General features: G+C 45.0%; 1 protein-coding gene across 1 annotated transcript in view; it reads left to right on the forward strand.

Annotated features, from left to right (window-relative positions):
- TCF7L2 (transcription factor 7 like 2) overlaps window positions 1-21,243 on the forward strand; it is a 629,988-nt gene extending 608,745 nt beyond the window's left edge. The window contains exon 15 of the mRNA XM_033940355.1: window positions 21,022-21,243. Coding sequence (XP_033796246.1) covers window positions 21,022-21,049 — 28 coding nt within the window. The 3' untranslated portion in view covers window positions 21,050-21,243. The remainder of the gene's footprint in view (window positions 1-21,021) is intronic.
- Window positions 21,244-22,002: the final 759 nt, after the last annotated feature.

Below are 22,002 nucleotides of genomic sequence, written 5' to 3' on the forward strand. Positions count from 1 at the left end.
CTGAAAACCCGACTGGATTCCGGCCCTCGAGGAGGGACTTTGACACCCCTGCCTTAATGCAAATTGCCTCTCCAGGCCCGCTGTCCTTGAGAGACTGCAATGTCCTCGAGTTCCACCCAAGAGGTATCGTGAGGGAAATTCTGCTGAGTTTGCTAAACCAGGGCATGTTGGAAAATTTAATGTAAAAGGGGCAACGGAAGAAGGGGGCTAGCCTCGAAAGTAGAACAAACCAAAAACAGAGGCAAGAGTGATGTCAATACCAACCAGCAGATAACATTTATTTAAAGCATCTGCTATAATAAAACCCTTAGCGCGCACGTGCACTTGAAACTCTGTGTGCCTGTGCTTTGTGCCTCCATGCCTCCGTAGGAGCCTGCACGGGACGCACGAAGTTTCAACTGCGCATGCGCGCTAAGGGTTTTATTATCCCCATCACAAGAAGGAGCCTGCAGCAGTTTCCACGTCGCCCTCCCTCCGTGACGCTGCGAGCCCGGAGCCAGTGTAGATGGCTGAAGCCTGGCTGGAGAAGGATGAGGAGGAGCTTCGAGAGCTCCGCAGAGGCAGGTGCTGAATTTGGGGGAGGGAGTGGGAGAAGGGAGAGATGTTGGACTCAAGTGAGGAAAGGAGAGAGAGAGAGAGAGACAGATGGATGAGAAGGACAGAGGGGCTACAAGGGGGACAGGAAGACATGGTAGTGGATAGGGAGAGATAGAGTTCAGGGAGAATGGAGGGGGCAGGAGAGAGAGAGATGGCCTTGGGGAAGGACGGAGGGGACAGGAAAGGGAAAGATGGCAAAAGGGGTGAAACAGGGTCAGAGAGAGATGGTAGAGTGTGTGAAAGAGGGAAAGGGAGAGATGGAAATAGTAGGATCGCTGCTGCTTTGGGGCACTGAGGGAGGAGGGGTTGGTACGTCAGGACCGCTGCTGCCGCCTCGGGTAAGTAATGGGGGTCCAGGAGGCCAGACCTACATGGAGCAAAAGGCCCTGTCAGGTGATAAATGCAATGGAGGATCGATGAGGGCCAAAAGGGTACCGAGGACTAAGGAAATGGTGACAGGTGAGTTGGTGGGACTGGGATCAGTGGGAGGCAGGGTCCGGACATGGTATAGGGTCAGGGTATAGGTGGGGTTATTCTAGCACCCGTTACTGTAATGAATGTAACAGGCTAAAACACTAGTAAATCATAAACCAGCAAAGGGGAGAGATGACACGGTGGTTAAAGCTACAGCCTCAGCACCCTGGGGTTGTGGGTTCAAACCCACGCTGATCCTTGTGACCATGGGCAAGTCACTTAATCCCCCCATTACCCCAGGTACATTAGACAGATTGTGAGACCATCAGGACAAACAGGGGAAAAATGCTTGAGTACCTGAATAAATTCATGTAAACTGTTCTGAGCTTCCCTTGGAGAACGGCATAGAAAATTGAATAAATAAATAGTGTGAAAAGTTTCAGCCTCTGATAACCAGAGCTGGTATTGTGACATCATAATGCCTCATTCCACCAATGCCTAAGAGCCAACCTCATCAGTGATGTCACAATGGCTTCATTGTCCTAGACTTGGCTCACTTCTCCTACCAATACTGGACACAGTACTCCAGGTGCGGGCGCACCATTGCACGATACAGTGGCAGGATGACTTCCTTCGTCCTGGTCGTGATACCCTTCTTAATGATGCCCAACATTCTGTTTGCCTTCCTTGAGGCTGTGGCGCACTGCGCCGACGCCTTCAATGATGTGTCTACCATCACTCCCAGGTCTCTTTCAAGGTTACTCACCCCTAGCGGTGATCCCCCCATTTTGTAAGTGAACATCGGGTTCTTTTTCCCTACATGCATGACCTTGCATTTCCCTATGTTGAAGCTCATTTGCCACTTTTTGGCCCACTCTTCCAGCGCTGTCAGATCCTTTTGGAGATTTTTGCAGTCCTCCTTGCTTTCAACTCTGCTGTATAATTTGGTGTCATCCGCAAATTTAATAACCTCACATTTTGTTCCTGCCTCCATAGAAACATAGAAATAGACGGCAGATAAGGGCCCACGGCCCATCTAGTCTGCCCACCTTAATGTCCCTCCCCTAACCACCTTAATGTCCCTCCAGGTCGTTAATAAATATATTGAACAGGAGCGGTCCCAGCACCGACCCCTGCGGAACTCCGCTTGTGACCCATTGCCAGTCTGAGTAATGGCCCTTTATTCCAACCCTCTGTTTCCTGTCCGCCAGCCAGTTTTTGATCCATCGGTGGACCTCCCCTTGCACCCCGTGGTTCCATAGCTTCCTTAGCAGTCTTTCATGTGGTACCTTGTCGAAGGCTTTTTGGAAGTCAAGGTAAATGATGTCTATAGATTCCCCTTTATCCATCTGGCTGTTTACCCCCTCAAAGAAATATAATAAGTTAGTGAGGCATGACCTGCCCTTGCAGAAGCCATGCTGGCTTGGCTTTAGCTGCCCAGTGTTTTCAATGTGTTCCCAGATGCAGTCTTTAATCAGCGCTTCCATCATCTTTCCCGGGACCGAGGTCAAGCTCACCGGCCTGTAGTTTCCTGGGTCTCCCCTTGAGCCTTTCTTGAAGATGGGCGCGACATTTGCTATTTTCCAGTCTTCCGGAATCTCTCCAGTTTTTAAGGATAGGTTGCATATTTGTCTAAGTGGCTCAGCTATTTCGTTCCTTAGTTCCTTGAGTACCCTTGGGTGAATGCCGTCCGGACCTGGCGATTTGTCGCTCTTTAGCCTGTCTATCTGCCTGAGGACATCCCCTTTGCTAACCTCTAGTTGGACCAGATTTTCATCCTGATCTCCTTGGGTTCCGGAATGTTGGTTGTGTCCTCCCTCGTGAAGACTGAAGTGAAGAACTCATTTAGCCTGTCAGCTATCTCCTTTTCCTCTTTTACCACTCCCTTTCTGTCCCCATCATCCAAGGGTCCCACTTCCTCCCTTGCTGGTTGCTTCCCCTTGACGTACCTGAAGAATGATTTGAAGTTTGTTGCTTCCCCCGCCAGTCTCTCTTCATATTCTCTTTTTGCTTTCCTAACCATTCGGTGACACTCCTTTTGGTGTTTTTTTGTGCTCCTTTTGGTTGTCATCTGTTTGGTCCTTTTTCCATTTTTTGAATGCTGCCTTCTTGTCACTTATCTCCTTTTTCACTGCATTTGTTATCCACACTGGGTTTTTTGTTCTATTCTTTTTGCACCCTTTCCTGAACTTGGGGACGCACAGGTTTTGTGCTTCGTGCACCGTGCCCTTGAGTAAGGTCCAGGCTTTTTCTACGGACTCCATCTTCCTTGCGGTGTCGTTGAGTTTCTTTCCCACCATTTTTCCTCATGCCATCATAATTTCCTTTTTTGAAGTTCAGTGCTGTCGTTGTAGTTCTTTTCACCTTTGATGATCCAATTTCTAGCCTGTACTGGATCGTGTTGTGATCGCTGTTTCCTAGTGGGGCTAGTACCACCGCTTCTTTAGCAGGTCCCCCACGTCCGGTGAAGATTAGGTCAAGAGTGGCATCTCCCCGTGTTGGTTCCGTGACCAGTTGTTCCATGAAACAGTCCCTCGTGACCTCCAGGAATTTGGTCTCTCTCATGCAGTTTGAGTGCCCTATATTCCAGTCTATTCCCGGGTCGTTGAAGTCCCCCATCACCACCACCACCACCACACTTCCGCTTTTGCATATCTGCCCCAGTTCAGCCTCCAGATCCTGGTCGATTTCTTCCGTTTGTCCCAGTGGGCGATAGTACAGACCCAATTTTATGTCTGCTCCAGTTCCTCCGGATAGCTTAACCCATAGTGATTCCAAGTCATCCACCCTTGCTGTTGTTTCCATCCTGGTTGAATGTATGGAATCCTTTATATATAGCGCTATTCCTCCACCCTTTTTGCGTGGCCTATCTCTCCTGTAGAGTTTGAACCCTGGTAAAAGCCACATCCCATTTATTGTCATCAGCCCACCACGTTTCCGTGACTCCGATTATGTCAAGGCCCTTTTTGTTGGCCAAGACTTCTAACTCTCCCATTTTAGCCCTTAGGCTCCTAGCATTTGTGTATAGGTATTGACCTGCTTATTCAGACTGGATATTAAACATTAATGCAAATAGTGATTCTACAGCACTTCAAGGATATATTTTTAAAACTCACTTTATTTTGGATTGTCGACACTTGCAAATTCCATAAATGACACACTTAAGAGATTCTTTGCTGTTACCAGGAGGAGGAGAAGGAGCGTGTGGCCTAGTGGTTAGAGCTACAGCCTCAGCACCCTGAGATTGTCGGTTCAGGTCTTGTGCTGCTCCCTGTGACCCCAGAAAAGTCACTTAATCCTCCACTGCCCCAGGTATGTTAGACAGATTGTGAGCCCACCGGGACAGAGAGGGAAAATGCTTGCAGTACCTACGTGTAAACCACCTTGAGTGTGGCTGTAAAATCCCAAAAAGGCAGTATACAAGTCCCTTTCCCTATATGAAGTGAGCAAGATTGATATGAACACATTTCACAAGATTTAAAGAGCACTTCGGCTGTTTGAAGGCCACAATGAAGGACTTCGGGGTCCACATGCAGCCCTGGGGCCACATGTTGGAGACCACGGCCTTAGAGTAAGCTTCGCTACGTGCCAAGGTATGTGCCAAACTCCCCTTTCTGGAGACATTGCCCCCCCCCCCCCCACAAAGAGAACTGCAGAAAATCTGCCTCAAATCCAGACAGCAGAACCCAGGAGGGTGACCTAAGCGTTCTCTGTCAGTCACCAAGACCAGCACAACCAGGCTTCCCCATCTGAAATCCATTACAGATGATTACAATGACTGACTTTCCTATCATCATTGCAATCTGGATTAGCTCACCCCCATTACAGAGACGAGAGTCCCAGTGGGTCATCACAGACGGGGCTGTGCAGTTTCCTCTCTCTTTCCTTTAGACTGGCCAACACCGCGTGGCCCACCTGCTCTACAAAGCACAGCTCCCAGTTGACCTGTGTTTTGCAGGTGTTATAAAGGGCAAAGGCATCGGCTGTCCCAGGAACTGCCTACGAGCCTTGATTCCTGACCCCCTCAATCCGACCGATGAGTCTGCGCAGGTGCTGTGGGTGGAACCTTGATCACGTCTTGCTCGATACACTGACCATGTGAATGTGGGAAGTCTAAATAAGAATATCAGCCAAGAAAAATTACCCCTGACATCAATTTATTGGTTTATTAGATGGTCCTGGGGGATGCAGTTTTTTGGCAGCAATGTGTTGAGCAGCTGCTCTAGAAACGGCAGGAGATCTGCAGAAACTCTGCAGCGTTCTTTTCTCCTGATGTGACTAGCAGAAATGTTAAAACTGGCATTTATTTACCGACGCTTACTAAATATTTAATAACCATTCGGCAATAGGTTGCATAAAAAAAAAAAATAAAATAATGAACCGTCTCTTCCTGGAGAAAGCAAGTTTTAGAAGTTGGGTGACTGGACAACTGTTTTTTCAGGATAGATATAGCCAGACTAGATTTATAATCCAATTTTTATTGGGGTGGAGGATGAATAATGTGACCATTTATTTTTTTTCATCAAAAGGGGACATCTATTAATTGTCAATCCTGCCCCCAATCCATGTCTTTTCATGCCACCTGCAAGCTTTCTACATTTAGGTCCGTTAGGTATTTTTCTAGCCCTGGAAGGCTCACAAATAGAGAATGACATGGGGACAAATTTTCCCCCATCCCCGCAGAAACTCAATTTCTCCATCCCGTCCCCACGAATTTTGTCACTGTCCCTGCCCCTGCCCCATTCCCGTAAGCTCTTCCTTAACTGCACAAGCCTCGAACACTTATGATTTTAAAGGGTTTGAGGCTTGTGCAGATGAGGACAGAGCTTAGGCGTTGGTGGAATGAGGCATTATGACATCACAATCTGAGCTCTAGAATGTTACCAGCGTCGGTTCATCCTCTGATGCCACTTCTTAGGCGTGGATCCAGGAAGTGACGTCAGAGGAAGAGCCGACGCTGCTCCCACCGCAGACGTTACAGAGGTACGAAGGAAGGGACACACGTGCGGTAGCAAGGAAGGCGCGGGGTGCAGGGAGGAGGATGGTGCCATAAAGATTGCGTCCGAGGTGGGACCCCCCCTCCCGCCTTTACTACACCACTGGCTACAGTGGTATTTGAACTCAGCTTTTCTGGTTCTTGGCCTGCTGCTCCTCCATTACCTCTACTGCCGCCAACTGAAACTATGAACACTCAATATTGAATAGTCAAATAATAATAATAACAACTTTATTCTTGTATACCGCATTACCATGGAAGTTCTATGCGGTTAACAGATGAAGAGACTGTACATTTACAGCGAAGTTACATTTTCGGCGACGCTGCATTTACAGTGAAGTTAATTTTTACAGCTAGGTTATATTTGCAATGAAGTTACATTTTCTGTAAGTTACATACAGCGATATCACATACAGCAGTGATACATACTGCAGTGTTCGATAAGGCAAAGCAGAGGCATTTGGTATGGGGAGTAATGAAGAAGGGATAATTAGTTAGACTGAGTGATCCATTTTGTTAAGTCATTTAATGGCTAACAGGATTGGAGGAGTCGGAGAGTCTGGAGGTAAATCGGAATTAGAGGAGGAGGCTAGTAAGAGGGGGGGGGGAGAAGTTAGAGGAATTTGTCAAAAAGGTAGGTTTTGATTGACTTCCTGAACATTTGGTAGGGGGGGGGGGTGAATTGGAGATGAGGGTTGTGAGGCATTTGTTCCATTTGCCCGCTTGGAATGCTAGGGATCTGTCGAGGAATTTCTTGTAGAGGCAGCTCTTCGGGGAAGGGAAGGAAAACAGGCAGGTGTTTCGTGTACGGGAGGGGCCTGCAATTTCAAGGTAGGTAGATGGGTGAAGAGCCTGCTAAGGTTTTGAAGCAGAGGCAGGCGAATTTAAAGATGATTCTTGCCTCCACCGGCAGCCAGTGGAGTTTGGTGTAGTAGACAATTGTATACAACTGATAGTGAATCATAATGCTCGGAGAAATGGAGGTGACAACAGGGCCTATTATCTTTTTATAGGGTTAAAATAGTTACAGGTTTTAAATATGAGTAAGAATAAAGTAAAGAGTTTTAATTATTTCTATATATTTTTAGAATGACAACTCGCCCACACGTTTTTGGGTCCTCTGTGAATTTTCATTTGGTTCCCTGAGGCAGGAGCGAAACGTTGTCTGTGTCACGTCGGAACCCGCAAGCTCAAGATAAGTTTGCTGTTTCAGATTACTCGATCAACGTTTCTTATTTTGTACAAAATTAGTAGCTTAGTGCACTTAAAGTAATTGTGCATAACTAATCATTTTTACAGCTGGTGCATTGAATTCATGCGATGATTGGGCGGTGAGGTGGTAGTGTTGTGTTGGGTTATCACCTCCATTTCTCTGAGCATTATGATTCACTATCAGTTGTATACAATTGTCTATATTTGACTATTCGATATTGAGTGTTCATCGTTACTTTTGCCATTGCTCTTTGATCACTCTACTCTCAGTTTTGAGAGGTTCTTGCCCTTTTTTGTTGGATTGACTGAGCCAACTGAAACTAAACATGTCCAAGACTTGAGCTACTCCTCTTTCCTCCTAAACCCTCCGCTCCTCTCCCTCCATTCTCTGACTCTGTAAATAATACTGTCATCGTTCCAGTCTTCTCTGCTTGCAACCTTGGAGTCGTCTTCGATTCTGACCTCTCACTTTTAACGCACATCCAGTAGACTGCTAAAGCCTGTCGCTTCTATCACCAAAATTCACTCCTGCTACTCTGAGCACACTTCCCAGACCCTTGACCACACTCTTGTAACAATCTCAAACTTAGATTACTACAATCTACTTCTAACCTGGTCTCCTGCTAAATCACCTCTCCCCACTGCAACCTGTACATAATTCTGCTGCATGATTCATCTTCTACCATAAGAATATAAGAACACTAGTCTTTAAGCCCGTTACATTAACAGGTGCTAGAATATATGTATGTCTGTCTTTCATTCTTTCTTTCTCTCTCTCTCCTCTTGGCCGCTTTCTGTCTCTCTCTTTCCTTGGCTGTCAACCATCACCCCTTGCCTGTTCCACCTGTCCAGCAGTAGGCCTTCTCCCTTCCTTTTACCTCCCCCTGTCCAGCAGCACTCCTTACCTGCTCCCCCTGTCCAGCAGCACTTCTTCCCTGCTCCCCAGTCACTCTTCCCTGCTCCCCCTGTCCAGCAGCACTTCTTACCTGCTCCCCTGTTTCTCTTCCCTGCTCCCCTGTTCCTCTTCCCTGCTCTCCCTGTCCAGCAGCACTCCTTCTTTTCTCCCCCTGACCCTCTTCCCTGCTCCCCCTGCCCAGCAGCACTTCTTACTTTCTCCCCCTGACCCTCTTCCCTGCTCCCCCTGTCCAGCAGCACTCCTTACCTGCTCCCCCTGTCCAGCATTCCCTCCACCTCCATTTCCTTGTGCATCAGCATTTCCCCCCTCCCTACTTCCCTGTGCAGCATTTTCCTCCCTCCCCACTTCCCTGTACAGCAGCTGCAGCAGCATTTCTTCCCCTGTCCATTTTCCTGTGAGAGCCGGGTGAGAGCTGCTATCTTCAGCTGTTTGTTTTTTTTTGTAGTTGAAAGCCGCCGCTGCAATTAGGGTTCGCCGGCCGCTAGCGCTCAGCCGCACCCTGAAAGCCAGGTGAGAGCTGCGACCTGCAGTTGTCCATTTTTTTTTTTTTTAGTTGAAAGCCGCCGCCGCAGCTCCTCTCTCGATCGTGGTGCAGAGCGGGAGGCGGGGCCTCAGCACCGGCTGGGCGGCTCGTGGCGCCGGCACTCAGGAGCTCGAGGTCGGCGGCGGACATGCATGGCAAAGAGGAACAGAGATCGCTGGCGGCGCGAGATGGAGAGCAGGTGATGTAAAACCCGCGCATGCGCACTCGTGTTTCCGCGGCGGGATCAGGGAACACGATTTTTTTAGTGCGCATGCGCGGCCTATCATTTTATTATATTAGATAAGTATTGCCGCTGCTGGGTCAGACAAGTGGTCCATCAAGCCCAGCAGTCCACTCCATTCACGTTACCCCTCTCCTTAAATCACTTCACTGGCTCCTTATCTGCCATCGCATACAGTTCAAGATCTTATCGCTGACCTACAAATGTGTTCATTCTGCTGCCCCTCAATATCTCTCCTCGCTTCTCTCTCCTTACACACCTATCAGAGAACTCCATTCCTCAGATAAGTCACTCTTAGCTGTACCCATCTCCTCCACTGCCAATTCCAGACCGCCTTTCTTTCATCTAGCTGCCCCTATGCCTGGAATAAATTACCAGAGTTTGTTCGTCAAGCCCCTTCCCTTCCCTTGTTGAAAAGCAGACTGAAAACCCACCTTTTTATATAGCCTTCAATCCATAACCCTACCCCCCACTGGCCACCACCCTAGCTAGCAGATTAGCCATCTCCCCTAACTGTATCCCCCACCCTCGCATCTTGTTTGTCTGTCCTGTCTGTTTAGATTGTAAGCTTCTTCGAGAAGGGACTGTCTCCTTCGTAACTCTGTACAGTGCTGTGTACATCTGGTAGCACTATAGAAATAAGAAATAGTAGTAGTGCCTAATCCTTCCATCAAAACCAACCCACATAGACTCCATCGAGCCTACTACAAGTTGACCAGAAAGTTTGCCTGAGCTAAATGATTTACATTAGCTAGAAAAGGAGATCAATCTTATCAAGGAAAAACACCAGAGTTGTTGAATTGGTCACCATTAAGACCAAAGACTAAAGTTAGTCATCTTTGTTTTGGAACAAAAGAGGAAGATCTGGCTTCTTCAGTCACTGATCTAATTTCATGGAGCCATGTCCCAAAGGAACGATTCAGTAGAATGGATTATGTTTATATTAACTCCAGGTTATTCAGTTAGATAGATTTTTTTTTGGGCAAATACACTAGCATTGATTAGAGTTTAGAGGAGCAGATGACTGTATTCCACATAGTTATTACCAATAAGTTAATTGGTTTCTTTATGTTTCCCGTAGATCATTGCAATCTAGTGGTAGACGTCTTCTTGGTATTCCTGAACATAGTTCCACTCATTTGATGAGTGTGTGTGTGTATATATATATATATATATATATATTGTGACAGGGAAGAGCCTGTCAGCAGTTTAAACCCAGCTTTAAACCCTGCCTTGCAAAGGCTGGCCCCTATTCCTAAGCCCAGGAAGCTGCCTAGTAATCATGTGCCTATCACCAAGAGCCAACAGGCAGGGCAAGGCAGAGAGAGAAGGGCAGAAACCATAACATCTGGTTTAGGGCACTATAATCCCTTTTATAATACCTTGGGCAAATCTCCAACAAAACCTCTAGTAAATAAAACCACTACAGGCATGGTTAATGAGAGGGGTGTGGCTGGCAAGCAGGACGAACCCAGAGGGAGAGTGGGATTAGGCTTACAGCATAAAATGAGCACAGGTGGAAACACTGGGGAGAAGATTAGGGAGGAGATTGGTAAGAAGACTGCAGGAGAGAATACTCGGGAGTAGACTGTAGGGAGAAATGCAGGAGAGAGACATGCCGTGCTAAGCAGGAAAGAGCCTGCTAGGAGGTCTCTGTCCCAGACCCTAGCTAAAGCACAGCTGGTCTTACAACCCTCCCGAGCTCACAGACTTCTGACTCCTAAGCAGAAGTGCAGGGGAATAGAAAGACTTCCAGGGCAGGGCTGGCCGTTAGCTGTCCCTGAAGGGAGTTCTTACCCTGTCTCAGAAAGCGGAGATTCCCTAATGGAATTAGAGGGAGAGCTATCTGAAAGCAGTGAGATGGAGTGCAGTCTCGCAGTATGGGATCTTCTCAAGAATCACAGTTAACAAGGTATGAATGGGGGAGGGGAATGAAAGTGAATGTATCTTTGTGTAGCGTTCTTTCTCCCGTAGCAGAACTGTGAGCATGTGTGAATGAATCACTTAGAGCCTGAGAGGGAGGCCATGTAGATAAAGGGAAGGAGGTGAGAACCTTTAATTAACTTCCCCGAGAAGTGTAACGGAACTCAGAGACCTGACATTGTGTAACCCTGAAGCAGGGAACTTTCGGGAGGGGACTTACACCAGTCATAAAAGGTTGGGTTATATAAAGTTCCCTAGCCCTACCCAGGAGCATAGGGTAGTGGGGGGCATTGGACTTCGGGTGGGTTAGGTCACAGAGCTTCCTGAAGTATTTCCAAACAAAAGGAGCAAAATTAAGGAGAAAACGTTTTGGTTTATTTTTTGGCTTTTCTGCCTGGGTAGCAGGCGGGACTGTATTGTAAGGAAGAAACCTTATGAAAGTATGTTTTATTTTAAGTCTCCTCAGACCAGAGGGACTACTGGAACCCTAGTGCTGTGAACTAGGGGTAATAAAGATAAAAGCTGAACTTTACCAAGAACGCAGTCTCCACTAATTATTCTACTGCTTATCCAGTGGGAGTCCTCCTGGGAGCGCTCCGTCCTTACGCCTGGGGCGGGAACCGGGTTGCCAGCGCTAGGCTTACCCCCGGCCCCGCCACAATATATATATATATATATATATATATATATACAGGTGGAATGTTCCATAACTCATTTTCGTAAACAACTCAAAACGTACTTATTTCAGTTGGCAATTTTAATTTCTTCTCCAGTCATGGTATATGGGCTTGTCTTGCCACTGGGCCTTGCGCATGTCTGAGAAGCTAAAAGCTGTGCCATCGGTAGTTTCACTACCAGCAGGGTATCCCAAGGTGGACAGGTTTCAGTGGAGATTCCAGACTAATGATGTACCACCCATCTGAGCAGCAGCAGATGGGCAGTGCTGGAGACAGAGGATCGCTTTTGATGTGACAACAGCAACAATATCAAATTGATACTGCACAGAAGAAAGGCCCGGCAATCTACTTTTGTATTCTGCCAAGAAAACGTGATGATGATGAGACATAAAGAATCAACGTATAGTGCTGGAAGATGGTCCCCTAGGTCAGAAGGCACTCATCATGCTACTAGGGAAGAGCTGATCATCGCCCAGTTTTGGGAAGCTGACGGATCAAAGCCGCCAGGACATCCTAATGCTGATGCTGCTTGACAGAAAAGGGAGGTCAGAAGCTGTAAAGATATTCTTAACATAGGAACATGGAATCAAAGCATGAATCAAGGAAAACTGGAAATTGTTAAAGATCAAACAGAAAGAACCAAAATTGATTTGATAGGGATCAGTGAACTCAAATGGACAGGACAGGGCCATTTTCAATCAAACGAGCATTGGATCTGCTACTCTGGTCATGAAAAACAGGAAAAATGGCGTGGAATTCATCCTCGACAATAAGCTTGCAAAGACAGTACTAAAGTACAATGTTATCAGTGATAGTCATGTCAATCCGTCTACAGGGAAAGCCGATCAATGTCATCTTGATCCACGTATATGCTTCAACATCAGATGTGGAAGATGAGGATATAGAGCTGTTCTACAAACAACTTCAAAGTGAAATAGATCAAAAGCTGAAACAAGATCTACTGATCGTTATGGGGGATTTCAAAGCAAAAGTAGGAAGTACACCTGAAGATGCAGTGGTTGGAAAGCACGGCATAGGAGATAGAAATGAAACTGGTGATAACTTAGTAGAGTTTTGCAAAACGAACCATCAATCATGAATATGCATTTTCAATACCACAAACATCACCAGTACACGTGGACCTCTCCGTATGGCATGTATCGAAATCAAATTGACTACATGTGCATAGGACAGAGATGGAAATCCTGTCGTTTTGAATGCAAGGACTAAACCAGGAGCTGATTGTGGAAGCAACCACGAGCTTTTGACATGCAAGATCAAAGTAAAACTTCACAAGAAGATCATTAGAGACCTCCCCAAATATGCCATTGAAAATATTCCATCAGACTACTGGATAAAACTAGACAACAGATTTGCCTGTCTTGATACAGGAGATACACAGTCCAAAGAGTTATGGAATGACATCAAAACCATAATTAGTGATGAACACGCCATAAGAGAAAGCCACGAAATCGCCATGGATCTCAGAAGAAACCAGAAAAATAGCTGAACAAAGAAAACAAGCAAAATTTCCAGTGATGTTAGGGTGGTAGGCGTCAGGGGGGGGGTTCTCTGCCATAGCCAGCTCAGTTATCGCAGCAGGGATATTTTCTCCTCGATCAGCTCAACCGGCAGGACTCCCGAAGCTGCAGTTTCAAGGAATGCTGCAGGCTCAGCCGATCAGGGATTCCCATGCCACAATCAGCTGATGGCAGGGGATCCTTCAACAAAGGTAGGCAGCTGAGGCAAATCACTGAGATCCAAGGAATATAAATAGAAGGAGTATAATGTTTGAATGATTTACTTGATTGTATTACACTATACGGAGTAGAAGAGAAAGATAGGCAGTGGAACATGCATCTCAATTCACAGCTTTGCTTTTTCATAATAAGAACATAAGAGTCACTATACTGGGACAGACCAAAGGTCCATCAAGCCCAGTATCCTGTGTCCAACAGTGGCCAATCCAGGTCCCAAGAACCTAGTAGTAAAACAGATTTTATGCTGCTTATCCTAGGAATAAGCAGTGGATTTCCCTAAGCCATCTCAATAATGGCCTATGGACTTCTTTTTGAGGAAGTGCCTTTTTTAAACCCTGCTCTGCTAACTAATTTCAACACATTCTCCCTGCAACAAATTCCAGAGTTTAATTACACGTTGTGTAAAGAAATATTTTCTCCGGTTTGTTTTAAATCTACTACTTAGTAGCTTCATCACATGCCCCCTAGTCCTATTATTTTTGGAAAGAGTAGATTCACATCTACCCGCTCCACTCCACTCAGTATTTTATGGACCTCTATCATATCACCTGCTCACCTGCAGGCGTGGCATATTTTCGAATGTTCAGTGGAGGGTTCAACCATCTCCCATCCAAAATAATCTAGGAGCGGAGGAGGAAATGGTGCAGGCAGGATGAAAAACAAGCCCTGTTTGGTTGCAGTGTGACATTTGCCTGAGGGAAGGAAGGACAGGACTCTCTGACAGGCCCTATTGCTGTAGCTCTCACCAATCAGTCGGCTACAAATCCCAAGTTTTATTTACATTTGATATACCGCATTGATAATAACGTCTATGGGCTCCTTGTACTAAGGTGCACTAGCATTTTTAGCGTGCGCTAACCATGCACTAAATAAAAAATACTAACGCAAGCTCTATGGAGGCGTTAGCATTTAGCGTGTGCGGTATTGTAGCACGCACTAAAACTGCTAGCGCACCTTAGTAAAAGGAGCCCTATGTGGTTTACATCTTAAAATAACATTATAAAAATAAATAGATAATTAAAAAAATATATATACATAAAAAGGAATTAGAAATAAATTTTATGTAATTATATAGATATAGATATACATAATGACATGTACATTTGATCTATTTCTTGTCTTATTTAATATCTGTATTTCTTATAATTTTTTTCTTGTTTTATTTAATATTTGTACATTTATCTTATAAAATTAATAAAAATATTGGAAAAAAAAGAAAAGAAAGATAAGTGGGGATGTTAAGCGTAGTCAGCTTTCCTAATAAATTAGGTTTCCTGTTGTATTTCTCCCCATGGAATTAATGGATCTCTTCCTTTTCTAAATTTGTGGTCTAAGAAGGATAATAATTGAAATGCCACATTATTTTGATTTCTTTTGATGTTTTGACTTTCTGTATTTTTGCAACATAAGAACATAAGAAGTTGCCTCCACTGGGTCAGACCGGAGGTCCATCTCGCCCAGCGGCCCGCTCCCGCGGCGGCCCACCAGGTCCTTGACCTGTGAAGTGAATTTTTGACCTTTATAATCTACCTCTACTTCTATAACCTACCTCTGCTGCTATCTGTACCCCTCAATCCCTTTATCCTTTAGGTACCTATCCAAACCTTCCTTAAACCCCTTTACTGTGCTCTCGCCTACTACAACCTCCGGAAGAGCGTTCCATGCGTCCACCACCCTCTGGGTAAAAAAGAACTTCCTAGCATTGGTTCTAAACCTGTCCCCTTTCAATTTCTCCGAGTGATCCCTGGTGCTCGTGGTTCCTCGCAGTTCGAAGAATCTGTCCTTATCCACTTTCTCTATGCCCTTCAGGATCTTGAAGGTTTCTATCATGTCTCCTCTAAGTCGCCTCTTCTCCAGGGAGAACAGCCCCCGCATTTTCAACCTGTCGGCGTATGTAAAGTTTTCCATACCTCTTATCAGCTTAGTCGCTCTTCTCTGGACTCCTTCGAGTACTGCCATGTCTTTCTTGAGGTATGGCGACCAGTACTCCAGGTGCGGGCACACCATTGCACGATACAGCGGCATGATAACTTCCTTTGTCCTGGTTGTGATACCCTTTTTGATGATGCCCAGCATTCTGTTTGCTCTCTTTGAGGCTGTCACACACTGCGCTGATGGTTTCAAAGTTGTGTCCACCATCACCCCCAGGTCTCTTTCAAGGTTGCTCACCCCTAGCAATATTCCCCCCATTTTGTAGCTGAACATTGGGTTCTTTTTCCCTACGTGCATGACCTTGCATTTCTCTATGTTGAAACTCATTTGCCACTTTTTTGCCCATTCCTCCATTCTCGTCAGGTCCCTTTGCAGGGCTTCACAATCCTCCATGGTTTTGACCCTGTTGCAGAGTTTGGTGTCATCAGCAAATTTGATGACCTCACATTTCGTCCCCGTCTGCAGGTCGTTGATAAACACGTTGAATAGGAGCGGTCCTAACACCGATCCCTGTGGAACTCCGCTCGTGACCCATTGCCAGTCTGAGTAGTGCCCTTTTACTCCAACCCTCTGTTTTCTATCATATTACTTGTCATATTTTTTTCAAATTAATAAAAATATTTTTTTAAAACCCCAAAGAAATACAATCTATGAAAGGATAGAAAGAAAACGGGACTAAAGGCTCCTTTTACAAAGGTGCGTTAGGGCCTTAATGCGTGGAATAACGCATGCTAGTCGCTACCGCCTCCTCTAAAAACGCTAGCGCACCTTTGTAAAAGGAGCCCCAAGTTTTGGCCTAGACTGTTCCCAACAAGTCCACGATGATTACTGGTTTTCTGCCTATTCCATAAAAAGGAATGTTGTTAACTGACTTTGAATCCTTCAAGGTTAAGTTCCGCTCGAATGCGGTTAGGAAGCGCGTTCCATAGTAGTGGAGCAATAATTTGAAAAAAAATACGATCCCGGATGGATGAATATGTGACATGACCGTGGGATGGTACAGTAAGTCAATTCTGTTGAAGGGAATGAGGTTGGATGTAGGGAATCAAACAATTTTCTAGATAGGATGGAGATCCATTAATTTTAGTTTTACTAAGGTACGCTATGCGTTTTAGCGCACGCTAAACGCTAACTCGCCCATTATAAGTCTATGGATGCGTTAGCATTTAGCGCATGCTGAAATGGCTAAAGCGCCTTTGTTAAAGAGGGAGGAAGAGTAGGATCTTGTATGTTAAATGATGTTTGATAGGCGGCCACGTCAAGTGGATCATCTTTGTACTGTGTTTTATTTGCTTTCCAAATCAGAGATGTGACAAAAATGGACCTTATGAGTAGACACAGAGCAAGCGCCAGTCTACTCTTGAAAAATATTGGCCTAGTGACAGAAACGAGTATCAACCAAACCCAGGACTCTTTTACCTTCACTAAAATATACAAGTTAATGCTCCGGACTTGAGTTAGAGAATTTACACTTCCTTCCAACTCTGTTACTATTGGTGATTCTCTGTCTGTCTTTCTGTCTCTTTCTCTCAGCCTGTCAACCTTTTATTCATCAGTTACATTTATTAAAATCAAACTCTGTCAACTGTCACAGCTTCCATGAAGACTGCCAGTAAATATGTCTTTTCCAGTCATTAGACATGCTTCCAAATCACCTTGGGATTTCTATCTCACTCCAAGAGAAAAAAAAAAAAAGCACCAACTTTTTGTTCAGAAGTATATTACTCTCCCACAGAGCAGAATCAGCTTGGGGCCATTACTTGAGGAAGTGACAGAAAACACTCGTCTGTCACTCATTAGAATCCATTTTTCCCCGAAATTGAGGCAAGTCACATATTGCCCCAAAACATATCATGACTTATTTAATATATTTGCTTCTACAAGTGTCAACTCATCAGCTTAAAATGTTTCTGCTTTAACTCTACCGAGGCCTGCATGTATCGCTTCCTTTGAAAGAGCTTTTTTTTTTTTTTTTTAGCTCTAAGGCTTGGTAATTAAAGAAGGAAATTGGAGACTTTTGCTCCACAGGCGCTGTTGGTGGCCCCCTGGTTTTATAATGATAAGCACAAAGCATTCAGATCAGAAGACAAAGAATTTGTTCACCTTCTTCCTCCGTATCTATTTCTTAGAAAATGTACATAGTGTTGGAGCTTAGAGATAACTAGAGTCGAAACCCCGAAAAGAAATGAAGTCTTCAGTCTTAATTTACCGGGGTGGGGGAGGGGGGGAGTCAAAGATGGTGTCAGAGAAATCTCTTGTCTGTTTTTGTGTTGGGTTTACAGAAGTACAAGATGCCTACCATTAAAACTATAATTGTAGAGCTCCTCTTTGTAACTTAAGCCCCATGACAAAATACGAGGTCTGACAATTAAGTTTGCGAACTTGCCTCCGTGCGCTTACGTTGGCGGCACTGTACAAACAACTCGGTAAGGCTTCATAACCTTGGTGTATCGGTGTCTCACAGCTGGGATCGAGTCAACGTGTCGACGTTTTGTTGAGTGGTGGTCATTATTGTTGTTGCATGTTTTTGGGGCACTATCGCAATAATGTCGAAGCTTGAATTAGAGTAATAAACAAACATTAAATTTCTTGTGAAACTTGGCAAGAGTGGAAGTGAAATCAGGGACATGTTAGTCCAAGTTTACGGGGATAATGCCATGAAGAAAACAGCAGTGTGCAAATAGATGAAACGTTTTTCTGAGGGGACAGAAAGCGTCGCTGATGAAGAAAGGTCAGGGCAACCAGTAACAAGCAGAACTGATGAAAACATTGTAAAAATTCATCAAATTGTGCGGCAAAATCGTCAGCAGACTGTGAGAAGCATAGCAGACCAAGTGAACATTGATAGCGAAGCAGGAAAATCTTAACTTAAAATCCTGGCATGTGTGCAAAAATGGTCCCGAAGGAGCTCATCGATGAACAAAAGCAAAGAAGAGTCAAAGTTTGCCAAGACCTTTTAGAGAGGTAAGACTATGTTTTTGGCCAAATTATCATCACTGGTGGTGAAACTTGGGTGTATTAATACGACCCTGAAACAAAGCGTCAAATTGCACAATGGAAGTCAGTCAATTTTCCACAATTAAAAAAAATCCCAAAGTGCTGAAAAGGCTGCTTGAAAAAGTTAGATGAAAATGACCTGAATTTTTTTACCAACAACTCATGGCTCTTGCGTTACGACAATGCACCGGCTCACACGACACTGTCTTTGAGAGATTTTTTAGCCAGAAAACAAATAACTGTATTGGAACACCCTCTCTGTTCACCTGGTCTGGCCCCCCAATAACTTTTTTTTTCTTTACCCAAAGTTAAAGGAAGTATTGAAAGGAAGGCATTTTGATGACATTCAAGACATCAAGGGTAATACAACGACAGCTCTGATGGCCATTCCAGAAAAAGAGTTCCAAAATTGCTTTTGAAGGATGGACTAGGTGCTGGTGTCGGTGCAATTTTCCCAAGGGGAGTACTTCGAGGGCGACTGCAGTGATATTGAGCAATGAGGTATGTAGCACTCTTTCTAGGATGAGTTTGCGAACTTAATTGTCAGACCTTGTACACATGGAGGACAGCTGTCTTAAAGTGTTTAAGTGCCTTGTAATTTTTGTCTGATTTGAATAGGATTTCACTGATCATTTTCTATGCAAATCAATTTCATGCCTATCAGTTGTGGAAACTTTGAAAACCCAACTGGGTTATAGCCCTTGAAGACCATGGTTGGCCATCCCTGATAAAGACCATAGGAAGAAGAAAATCCTAATTACCGTATTTTATTTTGGGGTTATGAGCTTGCATAGTCCTAATATAAACATGCCAAGCTCCACAGGTCCAGGCTGGAGACTTTTTTTGGTCCAGTTCTCTTTGGGTTATGCATCCCCCAACCCTCTATGTCATGTCTGTCCAAGTTAGATTGTAGGCTCTTCTGATCAGGCCTATTTAATGTCAAAATGTACAGTGCTGCATATCCCCTTCAGCGCTATTATTTATTTATTTATTGAATTAATTAATTCATTTTCTATCCAATTTGTCCCCCAGGAGCTCAGGATGGGTTACAGGTTCAACATACATAATTTTTGTACAAGTTTTTATCCTAACTTGATATATACTAGGATCTGCGGAGATGATGCGGTATATAAACCCAAGATTTAGATTAGATTAGATTAGATCTAATATTAATATGCATAATATATAGTTTACTGGTTACAATTTGCTATAGCTGTCCTTACGGTGCAGGGTTTCAGCAGTAGGAGTTCTGGTTTTGAACTCGCTTCTCAAATCAGTGTCAGATTTGTAGTGACTGATTCTGCTCATTGGAATTGGTGCTGCAGGTCCCATAGGGGCTCATTTTCAAAACACTTAGACACACGAAGGACCATAGAAACCTACAGCTTTGTAGACATTTTGTAGGAGGTGAGAGAGGATGAGTGTGGAGACCTTCTGCATTTCAAATTCAGTTTATACTGAGGGCCTAAATCTTGAATAATATTAGCATAGAAGGACCAAGAGAAGGAGATTCCCATTGTTGGTCATTATCCCATATCATCATCCTTGTTTAGTCGCACACTAGTCCACCATATGGGTAAACATTGTTAAAGTGCTCTTTGGCCTTCAATCCAAACTAAGGGCTAGATTCACTAAAGATAGCGACTCAGTCGCTATTGGCCGATTTTCAAACAGTAATTGATTCACTATCAAGTTTGCATGCAAACCCACCGACTCAGTCGCTCAGTGAGCGATTGAGACATGCGCAGAGCCCTGACAGTATTGACAGGAGAAGCAGTCTCCTGTATCTGCTATCAGGGCTTCTGCTTTTTTTTAATGGGACAGTTGTTCTGCGTGACTTGAATGTGCACCATTTGTCCCATTACAAAAAGCTGACAATCGTGCGCCCTCCTGAGCCACTTCCCCTGCCCGCCCCCGAATCACAGCTCTCCTACCCGCTCGCTCCCCCCAAAATAATGGTAGGAGGGTTGCCCACTCCCTCCTGCCATAAAGACTCCTGCCACCCTTTCCACTTCCCCCAAAAACCGGCAGGAGGGATGCCCACTCCCAACTACTTGTCCTCCCTGCCCCAGTATCCTTACCTGTTGTTGGGAGCAGGAGGTACCACAAACACCTCCTCCGCCCAGCCTGCTATGCCACTGGGCCATAGGCCCCTCTCCAATGCATCATGTGATGCACGGGGAGGGGCCTAAGGCCCTGATTGGTTCAGACACCTCGTGCTCCTCCCTTGGAGGGGCCTGAGGCATCTGAGCCAATCAGGGATTCCTTAGGAAGGAGCCTAAGGAAGTCCTCTAATGGCCATTTGTTTTGGCTAATCAGGAACTTCCTTAGGCTCCTTCCTAAGGATGTCCCTGATTGGCTCAGACACCTCAGGCCCCTCCCAAATGAGGAGCACGAGGCATCTGAGCCAATCAGGGCCTGTGTATCACATGATGCACCGGAGAGGGGCCTAAGGCCCGGTGGAGGAGCAGGAACCATTTGTGGTACCTCCTGCTCCCAATAGAAGGTAAGGTCACCGGTGGAGGGGGCACTGCGGTGGCAGGAGGGAGTGGGCATCCCTCCTGCCATTTTTTGTTGGGGAAGCGGGTGGGCCAGTGGGAGTCTTCATGGCAGGAGGGAGTGGGCATCTTCTAGATTTTTCTTGGCTATTGTCTTGAAGCAAATAGTCTGCTAAAGGCTGGTGGAATAAGATGTGTCTCTCTAGAAGATACAAGTCAACAGCTTGTTGCTACTATTTGGTACTTGTGACCTGGATTGGCCACTGTTGGAAACAGAAGACCGGGCTAGATAGACCATTGATGGCTGTTCTTTTTTTTTTTTTTTTTGCTTTCAGGGGAAAGCGTGAACACAGTCACATCTGAACAAATAACAGCAAATCCAATGGAAAAGAGCAGAGCGAGCCTGGTCTTCAAATCACACTTGAATAGCAACCAGTGGCAAAGAACATACATAAAAACATCTGGCAAACACGGACTCAAACAGAAGAGATAGGAAATTCTAGATAAACATGGAGCCCAGTAACCTGATCAAGATGAATTGTACTGTTTCTTATTTGTTAATACACACTGTTATGCTTCTGTTATATGTTATGTTTATTATTGAAAAAATAATAAAAATATCTGAATGGAACAATAAAATACTGCCGAGTGATGTTTTCTCATTCAGAAATGTTTGCAGAAAGAGGGTTGCCGACATGGTCACTTAAAATGCGGTCAACCAAGAGATGTATTGTTGCTATAGGGTGGGGGAAGAGGTCTCGGAGGTGCAGATGAAGGGCCTCTCAGGTGAAAACAAGCAACTGTATGGACCAGGAAAAGCAATATGGAAACTGGATGCGTCCTGAAAGAGCACCGAATGCAATAACACTTACCTGGATTATTTCTGTTGATCTTTGAAGGACTGTTTTTCCTGGAAACAATGCAAGACAGAAAAAAAAAAAAAAGATGCAACACATTATACATGGCTTTAATGATGTGGAAGAATGCGACCTACACAGAGGCACATAAAGAGAAAGCTATGCTAATGGATCTGGAATGCTGCGCAATCCAGGAAGAACAATTGAAATACATTAGTGTTGAATGCGCATTCTGCTGACTTTGGCCAAGTCTTTGCAAATGGCTGGCGTCTTGTAATATAGTGGCCACAGATTGATGCAGCGCACACAACGCAGTGGGTGTAACATGGTAAGGGATTTGCTAAAGACAAATCAATTCAGTGCTGAAAGTTTGCCATCTGAATTCTTGATCAGGGAGCCTAGGAATTTGGGATTCACGATTACCTTTTCAGTCCAGAATTCTAAATACTAGTTAGACAT

Source organism: Geotrypetes seraphini, chromosome 4, assembly GCF_902459505.1.
Source record: "Geotrypetes seraphini chromosome 4, aGeoSer1.1, whole genome shotgun sequence".
Taxonomy (NCBI): domain Eukaryota; kingdom Metazoa; phylum Chordata; class Amphibia; order Gymnophiona; family Dermophiidae; genus Geotrypetes; species Geotrypetes seraphini.